This window comes from Fusarium proliferatum (assembly GCF_900067095.1).
Source record: "Fusarium proliferatum ET1 genome assembly, contig: FPRO_scaffold007, whole genome shotgun sequence".
Taxonomy (NCBI): domain Eukaryota; kingdom Fungi; phylum Ascomycota; class Sordariomycetes; order Hypocreales; family Nectriaceae; genus Fusarium; species Fusarium proliferatum.
This window is the reverse complement of record NW_022194796.1, coordinates 1,599,102-1,620,312: the sequence shown is the minus strand read 5'-3', so window position 1 is coordinate 1,620,312 and position 21,211 is coordinate 1,599,102. Positions and strand designations below refer to the sequence as shown.

The following is a 21,211-nucleotide window of genomic DNA, read 5'->3' as shown; positions in this document are numbered from 1 at the left end:
GGGCATTCAGGGTGGTTTTCGTTCAGGCGCTTGCTACGTTTGCTCATCACTTTGGGTGCCCTGAAGAACCGCCTTGTCAATTGTTGAGACATGTCAGATTGACCATGATACACCAGGCTATGATAGACGCAGCGAGTTACACAACCCAGACCACCTCCAACCTTGTAATTCAAGCTGATAGGTGGGATCAGAAAGATGTGTGGCAGATGCTAGAATGACGATGCTGGGTTTATTTTTGTCTGTGCTCTGTTCTGCTGGAGACCTCGAAGGTTTCTATTGCTGGCTGTTTGCCCCATGTTGCCAATTGAGCACTGGGACTGGCTCACAGGTGCCATGACCAAAAATCAGAATTCCTGAGCTGGTCCGAGCCTAGGCAGCAAAATATCGTTGTTGGTTGAGTTAATTGATCGACACATGGCAAAGGGATCGCCGCGTTATTGGTGCATTTGTTGACTTCTCCATAGCGTTGAGGCTCGTGCTCGTGCTTGTGCTTGTGCTCGTGAGCTTCGAGAAGTTGTTTAATGCTTGCGCCGCCGAGATCGACAAGCTATTATCCATACCCAGCGGTTGTCTTGGTGCTAATGCGAAGCATTAGATTTAGGCCACCGCATAAAAGTGCATGTTAGATGATTCTATGGATAAGAACCTGGAAGTCAGGATGTCAGATGGCACTTTGGCCAATACAACGCCGACGTTTAGAAGGAGCAAGCAACCCCGGGCTGGGGTTTCCACTACCGTAGCAGGGGCCATCGACAGGGCAGGAGCAGGAGGGGTAAGGAGTGCGAGCAGGAGGCAGGTACTGCCCTCCGCTGGGATGGAATTCTACCTCCGCTCTGCAGTGCCTTTCCTGTGTAAGGTGGACCTACCTCTCAGGGAGCAAGAAAACACCGGACCTTAATACAGGGTGTCAAAATAAACTCAGCAGAGAGTTCCCTAAGCTTAGGATAGACTTACCTAAGTATTTTATCGCTTAGGGTCAAGGTCCTAAGTTTTCTTTTCTCCCCTAGCTACAGGTACCTTACCTACCTTAGGTGATGGAAGCCCATTGCATATTGTATTGGATTCTGCCTCGTCAAGAGTCCTGAAGACCTTTGTTCCATCCAACTTTCAACCCAATATAATTGACCGATTACTGATGAAGCGGTATGGACGGATTCCTTGTCGTGTCGATCGAATACCGCACTCAATCCTCCCGTTACCGAGCACCAAATTTGTCCTGTCCCGCTGTTGTCGACGACCGTTCAAGTGAGCTTCCAGTGGCACATGCACGCAAAAGCGCACTGGCCAAGCCAACTTTCCCTCTGGTAGTGACCGAAAACTGCTGAGCTGGCCTGGCACAGCCCCTATCCTAGTCCTGCCTTTGTGCGGTTTCTCGGTTATCTGTCGTCAAGGACAGCTTGTCGTTAGGGATGCGCATGTCAAATCATTCCCGCATCCACTGCCGCCAGCCCGTGCCAGAATCATTTGCTCCATGATCTTCAGCCCCAGAGCATCGCCACGCCCTGTTGGAACTTGCCCATCCAGAAGCAAGTTTGATCACCACCCAAAGGGAGGCAAGAAATCCTAGTTCCTCTTTTCTAAGTGCTGAAAAGACTTGGGTAAGTTTAGTGTTTCCGAGCAAGCCCTTGTACTGGATTATTTTTGCGCCCTGGCTGGGCGTCTGAAGTTTTCTTGTTCCGTTGAACACTCTTAGCCGTCAATTGCTGGGCGCAACCACTTAGACTCATGGTTCTATCTCTTACCGAAACAGGCACTCGGCCAGTTTCCTAATTCCACAGAAGCAGTCAAGGCTGGCTTCTGGTTAGTTTCCAATCTGAAGCCTGCAGTTTGAAAGCTTCGTTCCACGACTTATGGATACATATCCTGGACCGACAAATGCACATATTACACGCCTCCCATTGGATTTGTCCCGGGCTTGTACCTCCATGCTACTGCGACATTCACAGATCCCGGTTGAGCCGGTATTCTATAGGGCACCACCACCTCGTAGCTTTTTATGCAAGCCAACGATTGCTGTTCCTGGGGACCTCTAGCTGACCTCAGAGTGAGCTATCTTAGCTACCTATATTTGCTACTGTTGCATCGCCATCTATGTCCCCTTTCCCCCTTGGGACACCGGCCAGGAGCACACCACACTTGATAGGGTGTCTCCAGTCTTGACTCGGTTCTCTATGCTCGTTGCTGTTATCTCCATTCAGCTTGACTTTACCCTAGTCTCCCACCCAAACGACAAGTGTCGATTTACGCATCACGAGCCAGCTTGCGCCAAATGCTGCTTCGCCTTAGACCCATGCCTGCCCTGTGTACTGCCACCCTTGCCTTTCTCCAGTAGCCGGTCCCAGAACTGGTTATCTTATGGCTGTCCTTCTATCAAGTTACCTAACTATGTTTCTATCTGTTCGAAGGTTGGCCCGGGTGGAGTCCGCTGCGTTCCCCGACAGCTACCCTGGCCATGTCATTGATCCTTGGACACTACTCTGGAGCTCTAGCAGTACAAGCTGGTGCTCTCTTCCAATTCCGACCGCGGCTGTTTCTGGAAATCGGCGTCTCTTACAGTTTCAAGTCCATACTGCCTTTTACCTTTGTGTATTACACAGATGACTCCTACCCTCGCCTCACTAATCAATGTGCGATTTGAGCCTCACCTTGGCCAATATCATCCTGGGCTGCACTAGTTGTCTCCCCCCTCCTTCACTCCTTTACTCTTCCAAACATATAACCACCTCTCTGGTCCCTTCCATTGCTTCGATTGTTAGACCATTATCATAACATCAAGTCTCATGCACCAAACTTCTTCTCTTCCATTCCAGGACCGCCATCAAGATATTACTTTGGTTGCGGCCTATACTTGTTCTATCTTTACATCATCTACTTCCCTCCGTAACCTTATTTACAAGCCCTTGGCTCGTCCTCTTAAACACCCGTGCTTGCTGCCTTCTCCCTAATTGACTTATACTATACCATCTTCTTTGCTCAAGTTTCCCCCATCTCAGGACAAGTTTTCATCATACATAATGGGATCCAACTACTGGAACAACAGCAGCTGGTATGATGCCTCATCACCACAGGACCAGGCCTCGTCGCCAACTGGATACTCCTTCGACTATTATCAGTCACAGCCTTTGGTCAGATATGGTAGTTCTGGCAGTAACTCCCAGGCTTCCACCAGGGGCCCCGAGTCACCTATAGACGGCAGCTACTACACTCTGTATGGCTCACCAACTATGGACGATACTGCTTATCAACAAAGCCATAGCTATCAACAGCATTATACCTCTGGTCAGACAAGAGCTGGAGAATCTTCTGTGCCACGGGGCGAGTCGTAAGTCCAGTCCCTATTGTAAGATAGTACATTGCTAACTCTTGTGTTTCTCAAGTGGAAATGACTGGCCAGTCTCTTGCCTTCATCCTGGCTGTACTTCTCGCCCTTTCAAACGTACTGCCGACCTCATTCGTCACTACAAGAACACGCATGCTCCCGAATCGAGCAAGGATGTCTATCTATGTGACTATCCTCGATGCACTCGCTTTCGTGAGCCCTTCCACCGTCGCGATCACTTCCGAGACCATCTTCGCGAGTACCACTGTGAAGACATCATGAAGCGAGGCGCCACTGTCAACGAAGAGTGGCTCGAAGGTCGCTACACTCCTTCTACTTGGTGGCGCTGCCCCCGATGCCTTGTCAGAGTCAACATCTCAAAGCACGGCTACGAATGCCCCGGGTGTAAGACATCGTGCGAGTCTAAGCGCAAAGAGAAGCGCCGCAGTCGATCTTGAGGTGTGTGGGCAGAGATACGGCCTTGCCCATACAATCCAGCCAACCACGACACACCAAGTATCGCATTGGATGGCTTGAAACTACACTTCTGTTTCACTCTGGGCTTCTTCTGTGAGCAAGCTTACACAGACAAACCATTGGCATAGTACTGACCGCCAGCTCTGCATTATTGCTTTGGCCCGCTCACCGACACTGGACACCATCTCGCCATCAGCCTAGCTGAGCAGCCAGCAGCTCTTGTATACATATTGTTACATCAAGGACAGCAAAACAACCTACGCAAGGCATCTTTTGCTTTTTTTGCAAGACATGCAGCGAGGAACCCATTTTCTGCAACCATCTTCGATGCCAGGCTTTCTCAGCCTTGGCCTTTTCCTTTCCTCATTCCTGCTCATCCACACTCACACTCTCTAAGTCGTCCTCAAGATCAGCAAAAACGCCTATGCGTTGCAGATCTTATCCCCACTGGGGGGTTGCATCACGCTGAGGCTGACTTGAGAGAATTGTTCTAGAAGCGGGGCTGTCTGCGGGGATTATTTCAGCGTGGCTGTGTGTGTCATGTACGATACTTCTGTCATGCTTCCATTCCTTCTTTCGAGTTTCCTTTCTTGGCTAAGATTTCTGGGGTCTTACTGGGGTCCCAGAACTCTACTGAAGGCACCGAGATAAGACGTCTTGGTTATTGGAGGGATGATCACGCAGTGACGTTTATGATGATATATGAGGTCGATCCTATTTATTAGAGGCTGGTGTTCTTTACATAGACGGTGGGAGTTTTGTTCGTTCTACACAGTTTTCGTTTCTGGCGCATTTAGAGGATCTCTTTTTCTGTATACACCCCTGTTGTATTTTACATGTACATATGATCCCATGATGCCTACAGTGCCCTAGCTCGGAAATGTTAGAATTGCTGTTATTTATTTACCCTTCAATGTGACACACATCTGCTGTGGTATTTCCCCTGGCTTAAGCATGTGCGACGGGGCAAGAGACGAGTTGCAATCAGGAGGCTGATCCATCCTGAAGGGCCCCCTGTCTAAGGTACGTGGATGTTGTGCCGTGTTCCCCGCCATACCTCAAATGTAGTGGATGGCTTCCACAGCAGTCGGATGTCTTCCCCAGGTACATTGCGCCATATGGCGCACTACATTTCCAGCTCGTGACCACATACGTAGTTTGCGGCTTTTCTCGTCCTGAGTCCCTGGACGTCCTCTGACTCACTGTGTATCGATGCGCTAGGATGCCCCAAATCTTCAAGGTTGCAGTTGCTTTACCTGATCCGATAAACAAGGTTCCAAATCAGCTTGAAGCGCAGGAAGAAGATTCAGTGGGGAAAAGAGAACAAGTCTTGTCGATTTGGTCTGTTTACATGCATCTTTCGAAAAATATAGACCTATTTTGAAGAAAGTGGCTGATTTGAGGGTTCTAGCTAACTTTCCGTTAATCATCTTATCTCCGAATCCCTAAAGTTAATCCTCCTCGATTGGATCGTCATTGTAGTTTGGCATGGTGCGGAAATCAGGCCGCCCCTTATCCCTGCGCCTTCTAGATCGTTGCCGTCTTCCCTTGCTCCGTGGCGCATCCATGTAAACCAGCGATTTAGTGGAGGGGACGTCACTAGCTAATCGACCAACAAAGAGTTGCGGTTGATGGAACTTGAACTCGGCATGCAGCGGTTGAGGCGAGGAGGGTTGGGCAATGATAGAGTCGGTCGCGTCCGCGATATCTACCCTTGCGGCGGTTTCCGATGACGGGGCTTCCAGCTCTACGCCCGGTATATCTTGAATTTGGTCATCTGCCAAAATAAAGTTACGTCCTTCCGTTGTGGGTGTTTCTCCTCGGGATGCTGAAGGGGGTTCTGCGATATCGCTTGGTGGTGCGCTCGAGACTGAACACAAAGATGATTCTTCAAACATCCGGGGCACATTTGGCTTCTTCAAACCCAGTGCGCATTTTGTTTGTTCATGTGCCTCCTCTCGAGCCTTTCGGCTGGTCTCAACGCTATCGTTATCAAGAACGAACTTCTTCCAAATTTCGTCTTCGTCGTCAGCATTTGGTGTTGTTTCTTGTTGTGTTTGATCCTCAATATTTGGCTCCTGCTGTTCCTCGCTAGCAGCCAAGAGGTCTAGTAGGTCTTGAACATTGGGAGTCACAGGCATGAAGGAACCCATTGGGAGAACCAGGTCGCTTCTAGTTTTGAGACTGTTCTCACTTCTTTCGTAGCTCGAGCTTTTAGGTAGAGCGTGAGGACTTGTTGCTGGTGGGATATCAGCAAAAGGCTCTCTTGCTTGAAGCTCAGGTAGCTCTTGTTCGTCGTCTAATGGCTCGTGTTGGCTCTCAGATGGAGGTATGCTAGATGGGTACGTTTCCGAAGACCTTGGTTGTGGCTCTTCGTACGCATGTGATGAGTTCTGTCCTTGATTTTCGCTGCTTATCAGATTCCCTATATGCGACTTGTCATTGAAGGTGTCCATATAGTTGCTTAGACTTGAGCTGGTGGGTCTTTGAGGCCCTTTCTCTCTACTTAGCTGAACTGACTGCTGTTGTCTCGGTTTGGTAGTTGATGCCAACCACATGTTCCATCGAATGTCTTCGGCTGTGGGCCTATCAGAAGGTCTTGGAGTACCAAGAACAGCTACAACACTTGCACCTTCATCCAAGTCAGGAGATTTAGCTTCAATCACCTGGTGTCGTCGCCGAGTTGGCTGTGGCTGATGGATGATAGGCGCATGAGTTTGTACAACGTATCTTGGTTCATCAGTTTCTCTTGCTAACCATTCCTCCTGGTCTGGGGAATGTGCTGCCGTTGAAATGCTCGTGAGTGGATGACTTCGTTCGTCATGGGTTTGAGATACATGAAAGTCGTGGGCTCTTGGTGGCCTCTCTCGATGATGACGAATACTACGAGATTGCTGGTAGGAGGATAGAGACGCCTGGCTCGTAGTATCATGGGATTGTAGGATTTCGAGACGGGATATAAAATCTTGTCGTGTGGCATAGCTTCGTACTGAGTTGTTATCCCTACTCCATCGCAGATTCTGACTTCCAATATTAATCTCAATGTCGTTCTCTGAAAGTCGACCTAAGGTTCTCTTGTTGAGTTGATCCTTCGGGCCAGGACTGTACATCGATCGGTGGCCACTCCTGGAGGTTGGTTTCGCAAGCAGCTTTGTGAATCGATCCCTTTGTTGGGAGAAGTCAACCGTTACAGGTTTTTGAGTAATGACACCGGTCCAATCAGCCTTCTCCAATAGCCTGCGTCTTTTGGATGCTATGTCCAACTCTTGCTTGTCTTTGTCTTGCGAACTTGTCAGAGAGCTCTCGACTTCTGGCCCCTGATTTCCGAGATTTGACTCTCTCCCTCTTCCGTTTCTTTTCTTGTGTGAGCTTTCTGTCTCGTATTGTCTATGTATGAGCTTTCCTCTTGGTATTCTTTGCTTCCGGCGCGGGGTCGAGGAATTTGACTGGCGAGCTTGAGGTGAAGTTGGCTGTGGAATATAATCAGGTACGAAGGATGAAATATCAAGGCCATTTCTTGTAGCCGGCGCATTCTTTCTCGCTCTGGCTTTAGCAAAGTATTGTTTTTGTCGGGCAGCGTCCTTATCCCAGCCTTTTCGACGAGAATGGCGGGCGAGAGCGCCTTCGGTCCAATTCATCGTGGATTATGAGATCGGCCCTTAAGTGAGTGTTCAAGTTTGGTGGCTAGATACAGAATATTGCGTCCTTGATTAGGTAGTTGCTTTATGGGGCATGTGAAAAGTTGATGCAATATGGCAGTTATCAACAACGTACCTACTATCTGCTGGCATTGGAAGCTTACTTGCCAACTTTGGATTGCACAGTAAGCGTCCAGAATTTGATGGCATCTGTTGGCTGATAGAAAATCGATAGCCTCAATCCTTCAAACCAAATTTCAGAAGATTGATCTTTCGGGTCGATCACAGCTCGCGATAGGCAAGTGTAACATTGTTGGACTCATCGATGGATTGTCATCCGTAAGCCAGTGTGCGGTATACTAGTGGATGAATGATGTAGGCTCAGTGAATTAGGACTCTGTATAATCATTTTTCAGAATCCCTGATACTCATAATAAATCATTGTGCTATTGATCTAATGCTAGGAAATGTGTTTTGTTGATGTAACTTACACGATCATCTATACGGTGTTAATTAATGATGTGAGGCACGTGCACACGGTGCAAGCACAGGCCAGCTAAGCTACAACGTGATGACGGAGCTCCCTTGAATGAATCGAGTCCCTGAACGTGGAGCTACATCTCCATTAGCATTTAGCGCCAAGACGACACATCTCAACAAGGACGACAACACACCCCATACAGGATTGAATCATATACGTTTAAGCCAACTGACACCTCATCATGGCCGACGCAGAAGAGAAGGCCCGCAAGGAGAAGATTGCTGCGGCCAAGAAGCGTGTTCGATTACCCCTCCCTTCTTATCCTGGCTGCTTTCGCTAACATTGCTACACAGGTCGAGCAGTTGAAGAAGAAGAACAATAAGAAGGCCACTCCAGCAGCAAAGCAAATAAAACCAGAACCAGCCGAAACCCCCGCGCCCGAGCCCGTCGCTGAAAAGGCTGAGGCTGCCCCAGCCAGCGAAGAGAAAGCCGTCGAGGAACCCAAGAAGAAGGCTCAAGAGAAGCCATCTGCTAAGGAACCCGCGCAACCGCTTAAAGTGGAAACCCAGGAGAGCAGCGATGAAGATGACGATAGCGATGAGGACAGCAGCAGTGACGAAGAGACGTCGGCTTCCGCTACCCCCTCTCTCGCCCAACAGTCGAAACTTAGATCTACCTCATTTCGTGCCGGCGCCATTGCCTCAGGAGGTGCTGCGCCGGGTAGCCCTTTCAGTCCCGATGGCGAAACTGCTCCAGATATCTACAGAAAGCATATGGCCAGGATCGAAGAATTAGAAAAGGAGAACAAACGTCTATCTAAAGAGGCAGCGGACTCGGAGAAGCGATGGCAGAAGGCCGAAAACGAATTGGCCGACATACGAGAGGCCGATGGTGAAGATGCAGAAAAAGCAGGTGGACAAGAAGATGGGCTTTTGGATAGTTTGGTAGGCTACAATGCATGCAACCACAACCGCTCTCAATCCGCTAACTCTTCCATAGAAGAGCCAGGTCGCCTCGCTTCAACGTCAAAACACCCAGCTCCAACAACAGGTATCGCGAGGACCTGGTCATGGCCACCGTCCTTCCATGTCTGTGGCCTCGCCTCCAGCAGATCTGAAAGCTGAGCTTGAGGCTAAGACCGCAACCATTGAGTCTATGGAAATTGAAATCTCGAAACTGAGAGCACAGGCAGAACGACACGCCAGTGGATCATCGTCCGACAAGGAACAGGTTACTGCTCTGGAGGACAAACTAGCTCGTGCTGAAGCTGCGGCGGGTAAGGCTCAGCGTGAACTACAAGACCTCAAGCATAACCTCGAGAGGACAGCTGAGAAGGCTGTCCGCGAAGGCAGCGAACGAACAAGTGCTGAGACCAAGATCAAGACTCTCGAGCATGAGCTCGAAGAGGTGAAGAGCGTTCGTGATGAGCTGGAGAAGAAGGTTGAGGCATTGGATAAGAAGGCGACAACCCTGACTACATTACATAAGGAGCAAGATTCTCGCTTACAGGCAATCAAGAAGGAGAAGGAGAAGGCGGAACACGATGTCACGGAGTTGAGGGCACAGGTTGAGAAGCTTGAGAGCGAAAATGCAAAGCTCCGAAGCAGGAAGTCCATGGAGGGTGGCGGCGGATTAGATGATGAAGGTGTTGATGAACTTGAGGACGAGGAACGCCAGAAGCTTGAGAGAAAGATCCGAGCGCTGGAGAGCGAAGTGCATGAGCTTCGAAGTGGAGCATGGATTGAGAAACGCCGCGAACTGGAGGCAACTAGTCCAGGCTTCCATGATGTCGACCTCTCTCCTGGTCATGCGATGTCTCCAACCCAACGCAGGAAATCAGGACCTGGGGGAGGAATTGGTGATTTCTTTACGAGTGGCCTCAACGCTCTGGCCGGTGGTAATGATGATGATTTCCTTGAGGACGACGATATGGACTTTGACGAGGATGCATTCCGCAAGGCGCAAGAGGAGGAGTCAAAGAGACGGATCGAGCGCATCAAGGAGATTAAGAGATCACTTAAGCATTGGGAAGGTTGGAGGTTGGACATTGTTGAGAACAGAAGGGGAGGAAACGAAGGCGTTGGTGAAATCTTTGACGTTTGAGCTGGTGCAGGATGTTTGCAGTGTTGCTGGGTGGACGATGCCCAAGGAATGTATATTAGAATAGAGAAAGAGATTCCGGGGCGATAAACGGAAGGGATATCCATGATTATTTCCAGCCACTGTGGCATACCTGTTTCCGGTTTTGTTTCCGAGACTTGATGAAATATGAGTTGGTCTCCTACCCTGAGCTTGATAAGCACCACAGAATGAAAGGGCATCTCGGTGCTACCACAGCAACCATTGGTTTCGACTGAATGAGGTATTTAAATGCCTGTTCATTCCTTTGCTGTCGAAGGGCCCGTGAACTTTGATGATTCCCGCGGGACAAGTACGTATCCGACTCGAACAACGGAATCAGACACACACAGCTGTATTGAGACTTGTTGGAAATATGCTTACCCAGAAGCAATGATTGAGTTGGAACTATTCGGAAGCTCATAATCACAACATATCCCGACTCTCAAATCCGGCATCCAATGTCGGTATCTCATTCCTTTTGCTCGGACATCAACCGAATATCATCCCCCGATGACGGCGCGGAGAGTGGATACCACGACCGGAGATCCGAGTTGGAGAACGGAGATGCGCTCCGCGCCGAGATACAAGAGGCCGGTAGGTGTTATTCCCGGTAGAGTGTGCCAAAAGGGTTTATATAAATCAATCAATATGAAGCTCAAAGCATCATCACCCAACCTACATCAAATGGAAGATCTGAGGCTTGCATCGGACCCGCTTACTTCCGGCCCATGTTTCAAGGTCGACCACCTATAGCCGTATCAAAATGTAACAGAGAAGCTTTCCCGCACTCGGCGACAGTAACACCGAGATGAGGCAAAAAACGAGAGCAGCTGTCATGCACGAGATGTAGCGCCTAAGTTAAAGCCAAGCAGCCATAGCGTCCGGCGGTAGTCGTCGTCCCCCACTGAGCGGGGGACCAAGTGCGGAACCCATCGACACTAGTGTTAACCGTCGAGGCTGGGACTGGCTGGGCATTTTTTCTCTCTGCTTGCAGCTTTTGATGCGGTGCCCCAGCTCGGTCAGGTACCGAGCCTCATCCCCAAAAGAACCTGGCAGGAAGAGGAAATGAATACTCGAGACACACCCTGAGAGTTGGGGGGACGTAATTGAAGCTACGAGGGGTCTAAAGACTCTCGAAAATCATCGTGAGATGGTCAACTGAGGTCAATTTGAGCTTCATGTTGGACAAGAACGTCATATGTAGACACTTTAGATAGGGAGACTCGACCCCTGTCATATCACAGCATGCGATTGTCTAAAAAGATCATGTCAGCCACGTTTGATATCCCGCACCGCATCATCCGTCTTCGGCCTTGGACCCTACAAGGCTAAAAGGAAAAGAGAACAGTCCGTTGTCGGAAGAATTGGATTTGAATGTTCCTTTGTCCTTCCTATTTCTCTCTCTCGATTTTGGCTGAAATCCCATCTCTACATCATCAACATTGTTTCTCATCAACAGCTCCAACATCAGAAGAAAACGACGTTTCGATCGAATCGAGTCTTGTAAGTGCAGTTTTTATATGTCATGTCGTTGCTAGCTTCGCTCGTTGTCAGTGGTCAATTGTCAGCCACAACAGGTGTCATGATACAGTTGTATCGTCATTGACCAACGATATTCCTCATGAGCATTTAGAAGACCGCAATGCCTTTTCTAGATTCGCTTGATCTGAGGATTCTAGCAGCTAGATACTATAGATCTGATCTCGGATTGGATCATTCTATTTCTGCTGAATTAAAGATGCACCACCCAAGCCCTCGTGGTCCTGTCAGGACAAACATTTCCTAACTCACACCCCTCAAGAGGCCAGAGGCAAAAGAAAACACTCAAAACATGAATCGCCTCATAAACCATTTCCCCTCTTCCCATTCTTGCTTACGCGCGCATCTGTAACTAACACCTGACGAAATCCCCCAGCTTCCAATCGACTAGCGGCGCCTCTTGATCAAATTCACCCCGTCTCATTGGGGGGAAACCACGCATCCATCACACCCGCCTACCCAACACCTACCCCATATTCTCCTTCCCCCGTCGCATCGTCGGTTTTCCTCTCGGACGCCGCACATCAACCGAAAACCTATCCTCGGTTGAAGTTTAGAAGGTGCAAAACCACACCCCAAGCACCTTCCTGAACCCGACCTCCGACCTCCACTTCCGACCCCAAACCAACCGCTTGCCCGTCCGTGTTGCAATTACACCCCGCGCTGGGCACTTGCACTTGCAGTTTGTAACGACTAGCGACTCAGGGAAAGTCCCAAGTCGAGCCAAACTTCCGGCGACGATTCCCGAGTCCAGTTCCCGTACCTTGCTGCCTTACCGTACCCAGACCCTTTTTATACCTCTTTTATAAACTCCCAGCTTCTTCCTCTTCTTTTTTTTCGCCCATCATGCCCGCCGCTGTCTTCGCCTCTTCCGTTCAGCGATCTCTTCTCTCGTCTTCGCTGCGCCGTGTAGCTGTTAGTTCATCCGCCGTCCGCCCTATCCGAGCTTCCTTCGGTGCTATCCAAACTATCTCTCCCTTCGCCGTCCGCACAATGGCTTCCCACCAGAAGATCAAGGTCAAGAACCCCGTCGTCGAGCTCGACGGTGATGAGATGACCCGCATCATCTGGCAGGTCATCAAGGATAAGCTCATCCTTCCCTACCTCGACATCGACCTGAAGTACTATGACCTTGGTCTTGAGTACCGTGATGAGACCAACGACCAGGTCACCATCGATGCCGCCGAGGCTATCAAGAAGTACTCCGTCGGTGTCAAGTGTGCAACCATCACCCCCGATGAGGCTCGTGTCGAGGAGTTCAAGCTGAAGCAGAGTAAGTTCATTCCCATTCCGACCCTGTCTTAGTTCGCGTTGCGCCTCGATGTTCACCCCGCCAATCGCAACCCCGCATACATGAGGCATGCAGGAAAAGCAACATGAGGGGAAACAAGCAAGCAGCAGAAGCGAATGAAACCTGCAGTAGTCAGCTTAACAAAAGTGAACTCGGCTAACTTGCATGTCCAGTGTGGCTTTCCCCCAACGGAACCATCCGAAATGCCCTTGGTGGTACCGTCTTCCGTGAGCCCATTGTCATCCCCCGCATTCCCCGTCTTGTTCCTGGCTGGAAGAAGCCCATCATCATTGGCCGTCACGCCTTTGGTGACCAGTACCGCGCGAAGGACGCTGTCCTCCCCGGCCCTGGTAAGCTCTCTATGGTTTACACCCCCGAGGGTGGCCAGCCTCAAGAGATTGAGGTCTTCCAGTTCAAGAACGGCGGCGGTGTCGCTCAGACCCAGTACAACACCGACGAGTCCATCACCGGTTTCGCTCATGCATCCTTCAAGCTGGCTCTTGACAAGGAGCTCCCTCTCTACATGAGCACCAAGAACACCATCCTCAAGAAGTACGATGGCCGATTCAAGGATATCTTCCAGGAGATCTACGAGTCCACCTACAAGAAGGACTTCGAGGCCAAGAAGATCTGGTACGAGCACCGTCTCATTGACGATATGGTCGCCCAGATGATCAAGAGCTCCGGCGGCTACATCATGGCCCTCAAGAGTAAGTCCATCCTTGTGGTCTGAACACTTGTTCAGGCTCTTTCTACTGGAAACGCATGAGACCTAACATCTACAGACTACGACGGTGATGTCCAGTCCGACATTGTCGCTCAGGGCTTCGGCTCTCTTGGTCTCATGACCTCCGTTCTCATCACCCCTGATGGCAAGACTTTCGAGTCTGAGGCTGCCCACGGTACTGTCACTCGCCACTACCGTGAGCACCAGAAGGGCAACGAGACCTCCACCAACCCCATTGCCTCCATCTTCGCCTGGACCCGTGGTCTCGTCCAGCGTGGCAAGCTCGACGACACCCCTGAGGTTGTCGCCTTTGCTGAGAGCCTTGAGCAGGCTTGCATTGACACTGTCGATATTGACGGTATCATGACCAAGGATCTTGCCCTTGCCACTGGCAAGTCTGAGCGCAAGGACTATGTTACCACCAACGAGTACATGGATGCCGTTGAGCGCCGCCTCAAGCGAACTCTCAAGGAGAAGCTGTAAATGCATTGCCATCTGCCGTTTTTCGCAGCCTCCCTTTAGCATCTAATTCCGCTTCCCCTTTTCTGGCCTCTTATGCCTCCGCAAAGAGTAGCCACTATTTTATGAACTCTTAAACAATCGGCGTCGAATATGTTGTCACAACTTGAATAGCATCTCACAGTCTTGAGAACCACAAGAGCGTCACCTCTTGCGATCTCTTGGCCACTCACTTCCTCAACAGAAAGGAAGTTGACATCGTCAAGAGCAACCATGAACCGGAACCTTCTGCACAGACACACGCAGTTGGCTAACGACTTATGAAAAAGCATTCCTCCATCGTCATTGTGGTTGGATAGGATGTTGGGTTTTCTGAATATGTAAAAGCAAAGATTTGAAGAGGAGACAGCATGTATCATGCCACCGAGTATTGGAAAGCAGATGCCATGTAGAAAGCAAGCTTGTTCTTAGCAAATAGACAAGATGGGATACCCAGCTTTATAGTTTTCTTCACCTAGATCTTCCCCGGCCCTTCGCATTGTGACCACTCGTTCCCCATAGTGCATTCCTCCTAGTGCTTCTTTAGTCGCGGGTCAATGGGTGATAGAGTCATAAGATGTGCTCAAATTGAGCTTAAAGCAAATCTATTGGACCTTGAAACATGTCCCTGGACCTCTTCTCACATGTACGATACATCAATGCGCAGCTGCTCTTGGTAGATGGCGCTTCAGACGCCTCTTGTTGTCATACTGCTTGCTGTCAAACCTCGGTAGTTGTCCGTAGCTAGCGTAACCGACACCCAATCTCCAAAATAATTCCCTGTTTCAGAAAAGCAACAACAACAACCAACTCCCTATTTCCCATTTTCCCCCGTTCCAAAGAAAACAGATGTGCGTGTTCCTAGCTTCAGCGTCTGTATGCAGCCCCGTGGCGGGGAATGCCTCGGCTTAAGCCCGCACGTGTATATAAAAATATGAAAAGGATCGCATAAAAGGCTGACATCAAAGACTGACAAGTACAGAGGATAAACACACCCGTAGACCCGGGTTGACCCGATCGAGATGGCCTCGGTTGGCCGGAAGGAAACCCGCGGTTGTTGAAGCATGCTATTCTGATGCCGGGGATTTCGCATACATACGGATTCTGTCCGTAGGGTTCCGTTCTTCGATTTCGATATGTAGTAATACAATTTTGCAAGTTTTGACCATACAGTCGAGAGCGGTTACTCTCGCTCTAAGAACAGCACCTCTCATTGCAAGGTTGCGTCTGAATACAGACGTATCTGATCAGCCCTATGCCGGGCCTATTCAGCAGAAGCTAGAGGAGCCTCCTTATCTTTCTTGGACTTGCGTGCGCTTGGTGTGCCTTCTGCTGCTTCGCTCTTACGCTTCTTCTTCGTTGGCCTCGTTGATGAACCACGGGGCTTGTATCCTGTGTCGTCTTCTGCATTTCTCTTGCGCTTACCCCTGACAGCAGGTGTTGATGCAAGCTCCTGATCCTCGTCCATGCTGGCGTCCACATCGCGATCCGCGGCTGCTGCTGAGCGAGCTGCAGCACTGACACGCTTGCCCCTTGTGCTGGCTCTTCCACCGCGCTCACCTCGTGATCCACGCGTCTTGCGCCCGCCGGTATGACCACCTTCAGCATCGTCTGCGTCTCCATGTGCTTCTCCGTCCTGAAGGAAAATCTTAGGGGCATGTTTACGCAGCCAATTTGTCACACTTGTAGGATTCTTAAGATGTGGGTGTGACTGATGATGGTTGCCAGGATGAGCGCGGGGAGCGAGTGTAGGGAGCATATTCTCAGGGTCGAGGGCCATATCGATTTCGTAAATGTAGTTGTCGATGTCATCGGCAGATAAGAAATCGGCAGGATAGGTTTCGCCATCGACAGCCTTAAGGTCGCTGACGGTTTGCGGTAATGTCTCCTTGGCGCTGGTGTATGAAGAATGCGGTACACTCTTGACGAGGTCTTCAAGCTTCTTCTTGGGTGTGTCTTTATGTAGCTCATGTTCTTCATCCAGGGGATGGACAAGCGCATCGGCTTGGGATGGAGGCTCGAGGGATACATCGACTTGTTTCTCGGGAGGAATTTGGGGAGAATTGTTGATTTCGAGTAATAGATCCAATAAGCGGCTATTGATAGCAGGTCAGTATCGTGTCTGCCGGTAAACAGTTGATGAACTGGAAATAGCCTACTCATTCTCTACAGCCAAGCGCTTGACCAATGCAGCAGCCTTGTCTTCTTGCTTGTGCAACTCCTCGCCATCATGCATCTTGTGATCGAACACTCTGCGCATCTTTCTATACTTCTTCTTCCATGATTTGTATCCAGCGCGATGACGAGTGGCGCCCTCTGTTTTCACGGGGGACTCGTCCATTGCGAGGGAGGCTATGATGGACGCGCGATCAGGCGAGAGATATGGTCAATGAAACGCGCTGAGGGTTTGCGAATATAATCGAGATACGAAATGATCAATCGCGTGGTGTTTGATGATGATACGAGTTGGCGATGTTTGTCGATGCTGAAGGAAACGATGGGACAAGTAGAGAGTGGCAGGGGTTTGCCAATAAGAATTGATGTTTTGGCGTATTCAGTTCTGTTCAGGGCCAGGCCAAACCAAACCAGGCTGTGACGGGACCTACGGGTCTCTTCAATTCAGGTGGTGTTGTTCTCACATTAGATCGGTACGTACCTTACAGTAGCTCAGGCACCCTTGGCGGTTAGGTTGCCCCAGATCAGCTTCACAAGCCCGGTTCTAAAATGTTCCGCGTACCGACTCAGAAAGGCTTAGGGTAGCACGCGACAGTAAAATGCAAACTTGAGGATGTCACAAGAGGTGTGAGATTGATGAAGGAATATGATTGAAGTAAATCTCTGTATGTGACTGCTTGTTTTCTTTGGCTACTCATCATTACTCTGAGCAGCACACATGGATTCAGTCACAAGGTACTCAGTGATTCATGAACACACCAACAGCATACCATATCAATGTCGGCGAGTTGTTCGAGAGTATGTTGCAAAAAATAGTTTGGAGCCAAGTTCAAAAGCCTTTATTGTGCCTTTATGACCTGAAAATCTCATTATCTATTGCTCAAAGCCAAAGCATCATGTTGATAACTCCTTCCCCAGTGTGTCTAGTTCCTCCTTAATGAACTCGGCAGCATTCATCATCTCTGTGCTTCCATATACGACCCTCTTCTTAGCCCTGTCGCCTCCTGCTCGACTCACCCACTCCTGCAAGTTACCATATTCATCTATGCTGCCACCGCCAATTGTGAAAACGACAGCTTCACTGAATCCTTGTCTTCTTTGACCAAAGCTAGCTGTCTGTCCGGACACTTGGGAACCAGGCATGCCACCTGGAGTAGCTCCAGCCCCAGACCGCATGGCACTAGGTGCAGGCATGCTGCCTCGAGCATTGGCGGATCTAGGATCGTAGTACTTGTAGTCCTCTGTCTTGGCAATAGCTGAAGAGGAGGCTGACGAGGGGTCCATGATCGATTCGACGATCTTCGTAACTGTAAAATCGCGATCGGCAGGGAGGAAGTTTTTCACACCGCTGATGAGACTCTCAAAGTTTGATGACAGACCAGTGGGCACTCCTGATTCTTTGAGGCGGTCGGTGAGACGAGATGACATAGATGAGAAGCGACCGAAGAGATCTGAAGTTTGAGCAGGCTGAGCAGTGCTGTTGATGGTAGTGAGTTGTGTCATCTTGGTTGTAGCGCGAACCCTGTCCTGGTCAGTATGCGTAAGACAAAATCAATGCTTTTAAAGAACTTACTGTCGAACGTAGGGCAAACATGACACATCCACGCCAGTTTCCGAGAGGGCCTTTCCGAAACCCTCGAATTCTTGTCGGCTCACTTCTTGTTCTGTACTCAAGTACCAGATGATGAACAATCGCAGCTTATCAACGGGTTCAGAACCTTTGGTACTGTCACTAATGATTTCCATAATCTGAGGTTTGGTCTGCTTCACAACATTCTCCTCCAATTGGAAATAGTTGTCAAGCTGGCGGTCCTTGATTCCTGTCAACAAAGCTGCCAGGATGTTCATATGCATGTCGAGAATGCCTTTACGTTCTCTCATTTCAGGAAGCAACGTTATTGCCTCTTTGAGATGCTGAGCGCTCGCGCTGGTATCGGCTTGCAAGTCCTCGAAATTTGTAACACCAGTCCTTTTCGTAATTGCAGCTGTTTCTTCTTTGTATTTGGTCAATTCGGCATCGATATCCTCCGCTACTTGAGGGAAAGGACTGCCAGCGTTTTTGGCCCAGAAGAAGTCGTTCGTAGTCAAATCATAACCCTTCTTCGTGGGGCCTTTGGAAGGGCTCCCTTCTTCCGCAGGGCTTTCGATGGTGATGCGATTGAGCTTCATGTTGAGAACATCATGAACCAGACTTTGATATGTCCAAGAATGAGAAAGCATTGGCACCAAATCAACGTTTCGATCGAGAAGAATGAGTACGGGTCGAGAAGAGTGAGTACTGGATGCAGCGTTCGTTCGCGGTCCAGAGAAGAGGTTGTCCTTCGAGTTGAGGATATGGTCTCTGAGTTTTCGGTCGAGTCGCGCGGCGACCATATCTGCAGCACCGTCTTTGGGGCATCGGATAATAGGAATGACTCCTGTAAGATTTATCAGCATGTCGGGTTGAATACAGAATGTCTGGCATACCCATAGTAGCAATCACACTGAATAGACCACTAACGATCTTATCCACTACGCGATCAAGCTCCTCGTCGCTGGTGTTTGCACTGTTCAATGCCCAATACGTATGCTCTTTTTGCATGCCCAGACTGAATAGATCTGGTTCAGCGACAATGAAATTTAAGTATTGGTCAAAAAGCTGAGCAATATGTTCGGATGTTCCAGCAGCAGCAGTTTGTGTAGCGAACTCCTCGAGAAGGACGCGAGGGAGGGAGGATAGGAAGTTGATGTAAGCGGGAGTGTAAAGCCCCTTCTGCAAGTCGGATGTAATGGCTTGGAGGTTTTGCGCATTCGGTTCGAGGAGGTAGATGACTGGGACATCGGGGATAGGGTGCCTTGCGCCGCCAATGTGCCTGCGCAGCTCATGTTAAACATTGAATATCTTTGAGGCTCGTCGACTTACATGTGCATGGTTACGCCCATTGAGCGCAAGTCGCTGACGCGCATAACACTGCTGATAACATCCCGGCCGAGATCATCAAAGACTAGTACCTTCCAGATAGGGTTGCCATCTGCATCGAGGATAGGTGCAACAGGAGCAAGTAGACCGTTGGCGTGGGCTTCGTCGGCCTCGGAGGATTCGACACTCTCGTTCAAGTTGAGGATCTTCTTGAGCGACGCTGAGAAAGGCATGAGTAAGAGAACGAGGGGCGCACTGAGCCTTGAGCATCACAAACCTATTTGGCGATCGCGCAGAGAGTTACCCTTGGTTGCCATACTGGCAGATGACGTCGGGGCGTCGAGAGCTCAAGGTGGTGATAGTGGGATGTAATTCAGGAGAATTGCCAGGTCGCTTGTTCACAAAGGACTCGATTGTAGGAGGTAACGTAAGTCGAAACAAGATATTGTAGCCTTAGAGGATCCTAGGTACAGAACCTTGAGCCAATCTTCAAGTCAAGAAAACGTACTGGTATCAATTAGGTTGTTGGCAGCTTGAGGCCACGATCCAAGACTACGGTTGCTGGAAAGCTTCCCCGATGGCGCGCAAGCTGGAAGCACGGGCCGATACAAGCGCCGACACGATTGGACATGGAAAGTGCCACGGTGCTGGGCCGGCTGGTTCCAAAGGGGCATTTGCCAGTTCAGTTGCCCACCGTCATGATCGTGTTTGTGCCTGAAATATGGGGCCACATCATAGCCAAACACGTCCAGGTCCGTTCTCTGAGCTCCATGCGAAATCGCCAGGGACTTCTCTTCATTCTCTTTGATCCGACAACACTTCATCAACCACCATCAACCATCGCGACAAACGCTGACGGGCGCTCAGCAGGTCAAACGCGTTTATATATAAGCTGCGCTTGGTATTTTAATTCCCATCTTTGTGCTCATCCTCCGGATCTGCGCCCGCGTCAAACGCCTGTCCCGGCGAACCAACGGGTCACCCTTGTGCTGCTCTATTTGCCTCTCCGACAGGTCACACCTCCGTTCGATAATGTTGTAAACACCACGCGACTTTCTCAATATACAGATGGCAATAGTTGCTCCGCATCTTTTGGTAGGAAGACGGACAGAGTTACTGTACTGAAGGAGCCTTATCCGAATCAAAGGGTATGCCCAAACTTGACCCCATTCCCTTTTTCCACCCTGCACCAATCAACCTCTTTACCTCTGTCGCGTCATTCTGCATGGCTCGGTTATACCGCCATCATGAATCAAAGCAGCAGCATTGTATATGTGATTTCTCTATAACAATGGAATCAACCACCACTTGGACTCTCTGCAGCATTTAAATTGCGAGATGAAGAGATGGTTACCGTCGTGGAGACTTGCTTGGAGATTAAGCTCCTCAGCATCGTCTTCTAGGGGCGAAGAGCTGTGGCGGCTGGGTAACCCAGAGAGGTCCAGGTGACGAAAACCAGGCATCTACAATCTGGCCAGTTTTGCAGGCGAACGCGCACCTAAAAAAGCTGCGGCACGAGTATTTGATGATATAAAGCGCATTCATTCATTCATTCATACAGAGTCAGAAAGGGCGTCATGGCTGTTGATCATGGTCTTTGCGACGTTGCAGGCGCCTGTCTTTTCAGGCGCTTGCTTGGGTACAGGGGCTGGAAATAACGCTGTCTTCAGCTCCAACTTCTGCTCAGCGGCACCCCAAGAGAGCAACATCACAGGGACTGCGCTGCACTAAAATGCGGGTGCACACGCATCTGAAGGAAACAGTGGCTCCACCACCAAAGTCATTCCAGAATGCCACTACCTACTACCTGTTATCCAACAAAGCAATGTGAATTGCTTCAGAGATCAATTACTGCGACAAAGCCAATTTTATAACTTGGGTTCGAGTTTATCATTCTCGATTCTTTCTCGAGTTTCTTTGTCGACGAGCCTGTCGCACTCAATTCGTTGTCCAACCTTTGATCAATCAGCCATACACCCTTTTTCTAAACCAACGGCCTCTTAATGGAAGATGGATGGATGCTCTTTCTCAACGCTGTCTACGCAT

At 49.7% G+C, this 21,211-nt stretch overlaps 7 protein-coding genes across 7 annotated transcripts; 4 read left to right on the top strand and 3 right to left on the bottom strand.

The window, feature by feature from the left end:
* Window positions 1–3,014: 3,014 nt before the first annotated feature.
* Window positions 3,015–3,777, top strand: FPRO_07650 (uncharacterized protein; the record flags this gene model as incomplete). The annotated part of the gene is made up of 2 exons (XM_031234270.1): window positions 3,015–3,322; window positions 3,378–3,777. 2 exons carry the CDS (start codon window positions 3,015–3,017, stop codon window positions 3,775–3,777), a joined length of 708 nt encoding a protein of 235 aa, XP_031084024.1.
* A 1,470-nt stretch (window positions 3,778–5,247) lies between these two features.
* Window positions 5,248–7,434, bottom strand: FPRO_07651 (uncharacterized protein; the record flags this gene model as incomplete). The annotated part of the gene is made up of 1 exon (XM_031234269.1): window positions 5,248–7,434. The coding sequence occupies one exon, from the start codon at window positions 7,432–7,434 to the stop codon at window positions 5,248–5,250; it is 2,187 nt and encodes a 728-aa protein (XP_031084023.1).
* A 722-nt stretch (window positions 7,435–8,156) lies between these two features.
* On the top strand, window positions 8,157–10,018 carry FPRO_07652 (uncharacterized protein; the record flags this gene model as incomplete). The annotated part of the gene is made up of 3 exons (XM_031234268.1): window positions 8,157–8,213; window positions 8,269–8,859; window positions 8,915–10,018. 3 exons carry the CDS (start codon window positions 8,157–8,159, stop codon window positions 10,016–10,018), a joined length of 1,752 nt encoding a protein of 583 aa, XP_031084022.1.
* Window positions 10,019–11,410: 1,392 nt separating this feature from the next.
* FPRO_07653 (uncharacterized protein) lies at window positions 11,411–11,966 on the top strand (the record flags this gene model as incomplete). Its single annotated transcript, XM_031234267.1, has 2 exons — window positions 11,411–11,539; window positions 11,952–11,966. The coding sequence occupies 2 exons, from the start codon at window positions 11,411–11,413 to the stop codon at window positions 11,964–11,966; spliced, it is 144 nt and encodes a 47-aa protein (XP_031084021.1).
* Window positions 11,967–12,421: 455 nt separating this feature from the next.
* FPRO_07654 (putative IDP1-isocitrate dehydrogenase (NADP+), mitochondrial) lies at window positions 12,422–14,076 on the top strand (the record flags this gene model as incomplete). Its single annotated transcript, XM_031234266.1, has 3 exons — window positions 12,422–12,848; window positions 13,040–13,576; window positions 13,652–14,076. 3 exons carry the CDS (start codon window positions 12,422–12,424, stop codon window positions 14,074–14,076), a joined length of 1,389 nt encoding a protein of 462 aa, XP_031084020.1.
* Window positions 14,077–15,355: 1,279 nt separating this feature from the next.
* FPRO_07655 (uncharacterized protein) lies at window positions 15,356–16,432 on the bottom strand (the record flags this gene model as incomplete). Its single annotated transcript, XM_031234265.1, has 2 exons — window positions 15,356–16,187; window positions 16,251–16,432. 2 exons carry the CDS (start codon window positions 16,430–16,432, stop codon window positions 15,356–15,358), a joined length of 1,014 nt encoding a protein of 337 aa, XP_031084019.1.
* Window positions 16,433–17,160: 728 nt separating this feature from the next.
* FPRO_07656 (uncharacterized protein) lies at window positions 17,161–19,482 on the bottom strand (the record flags this gene model as incomplete). Its single annotated transcript, XM_031234264.1, has 5 exons — window positions 17,161–17,788; window positions 17,840–18,683; window positions 18,733–19,118; window positions 19,169–19,385; window positions 19,443–19,482. The coding sequence occupies 5 exons, from the start codon at window positions 19,480–19,482 to the stop codon at window positions 17,161–17,163; spliced, it is 2,115 nt and encodes a 704-aa protein (XP_031084018.1).
* Between the last annotated feature and the right edge of the window lie 1,729 nt (window positions 19,483–21,211).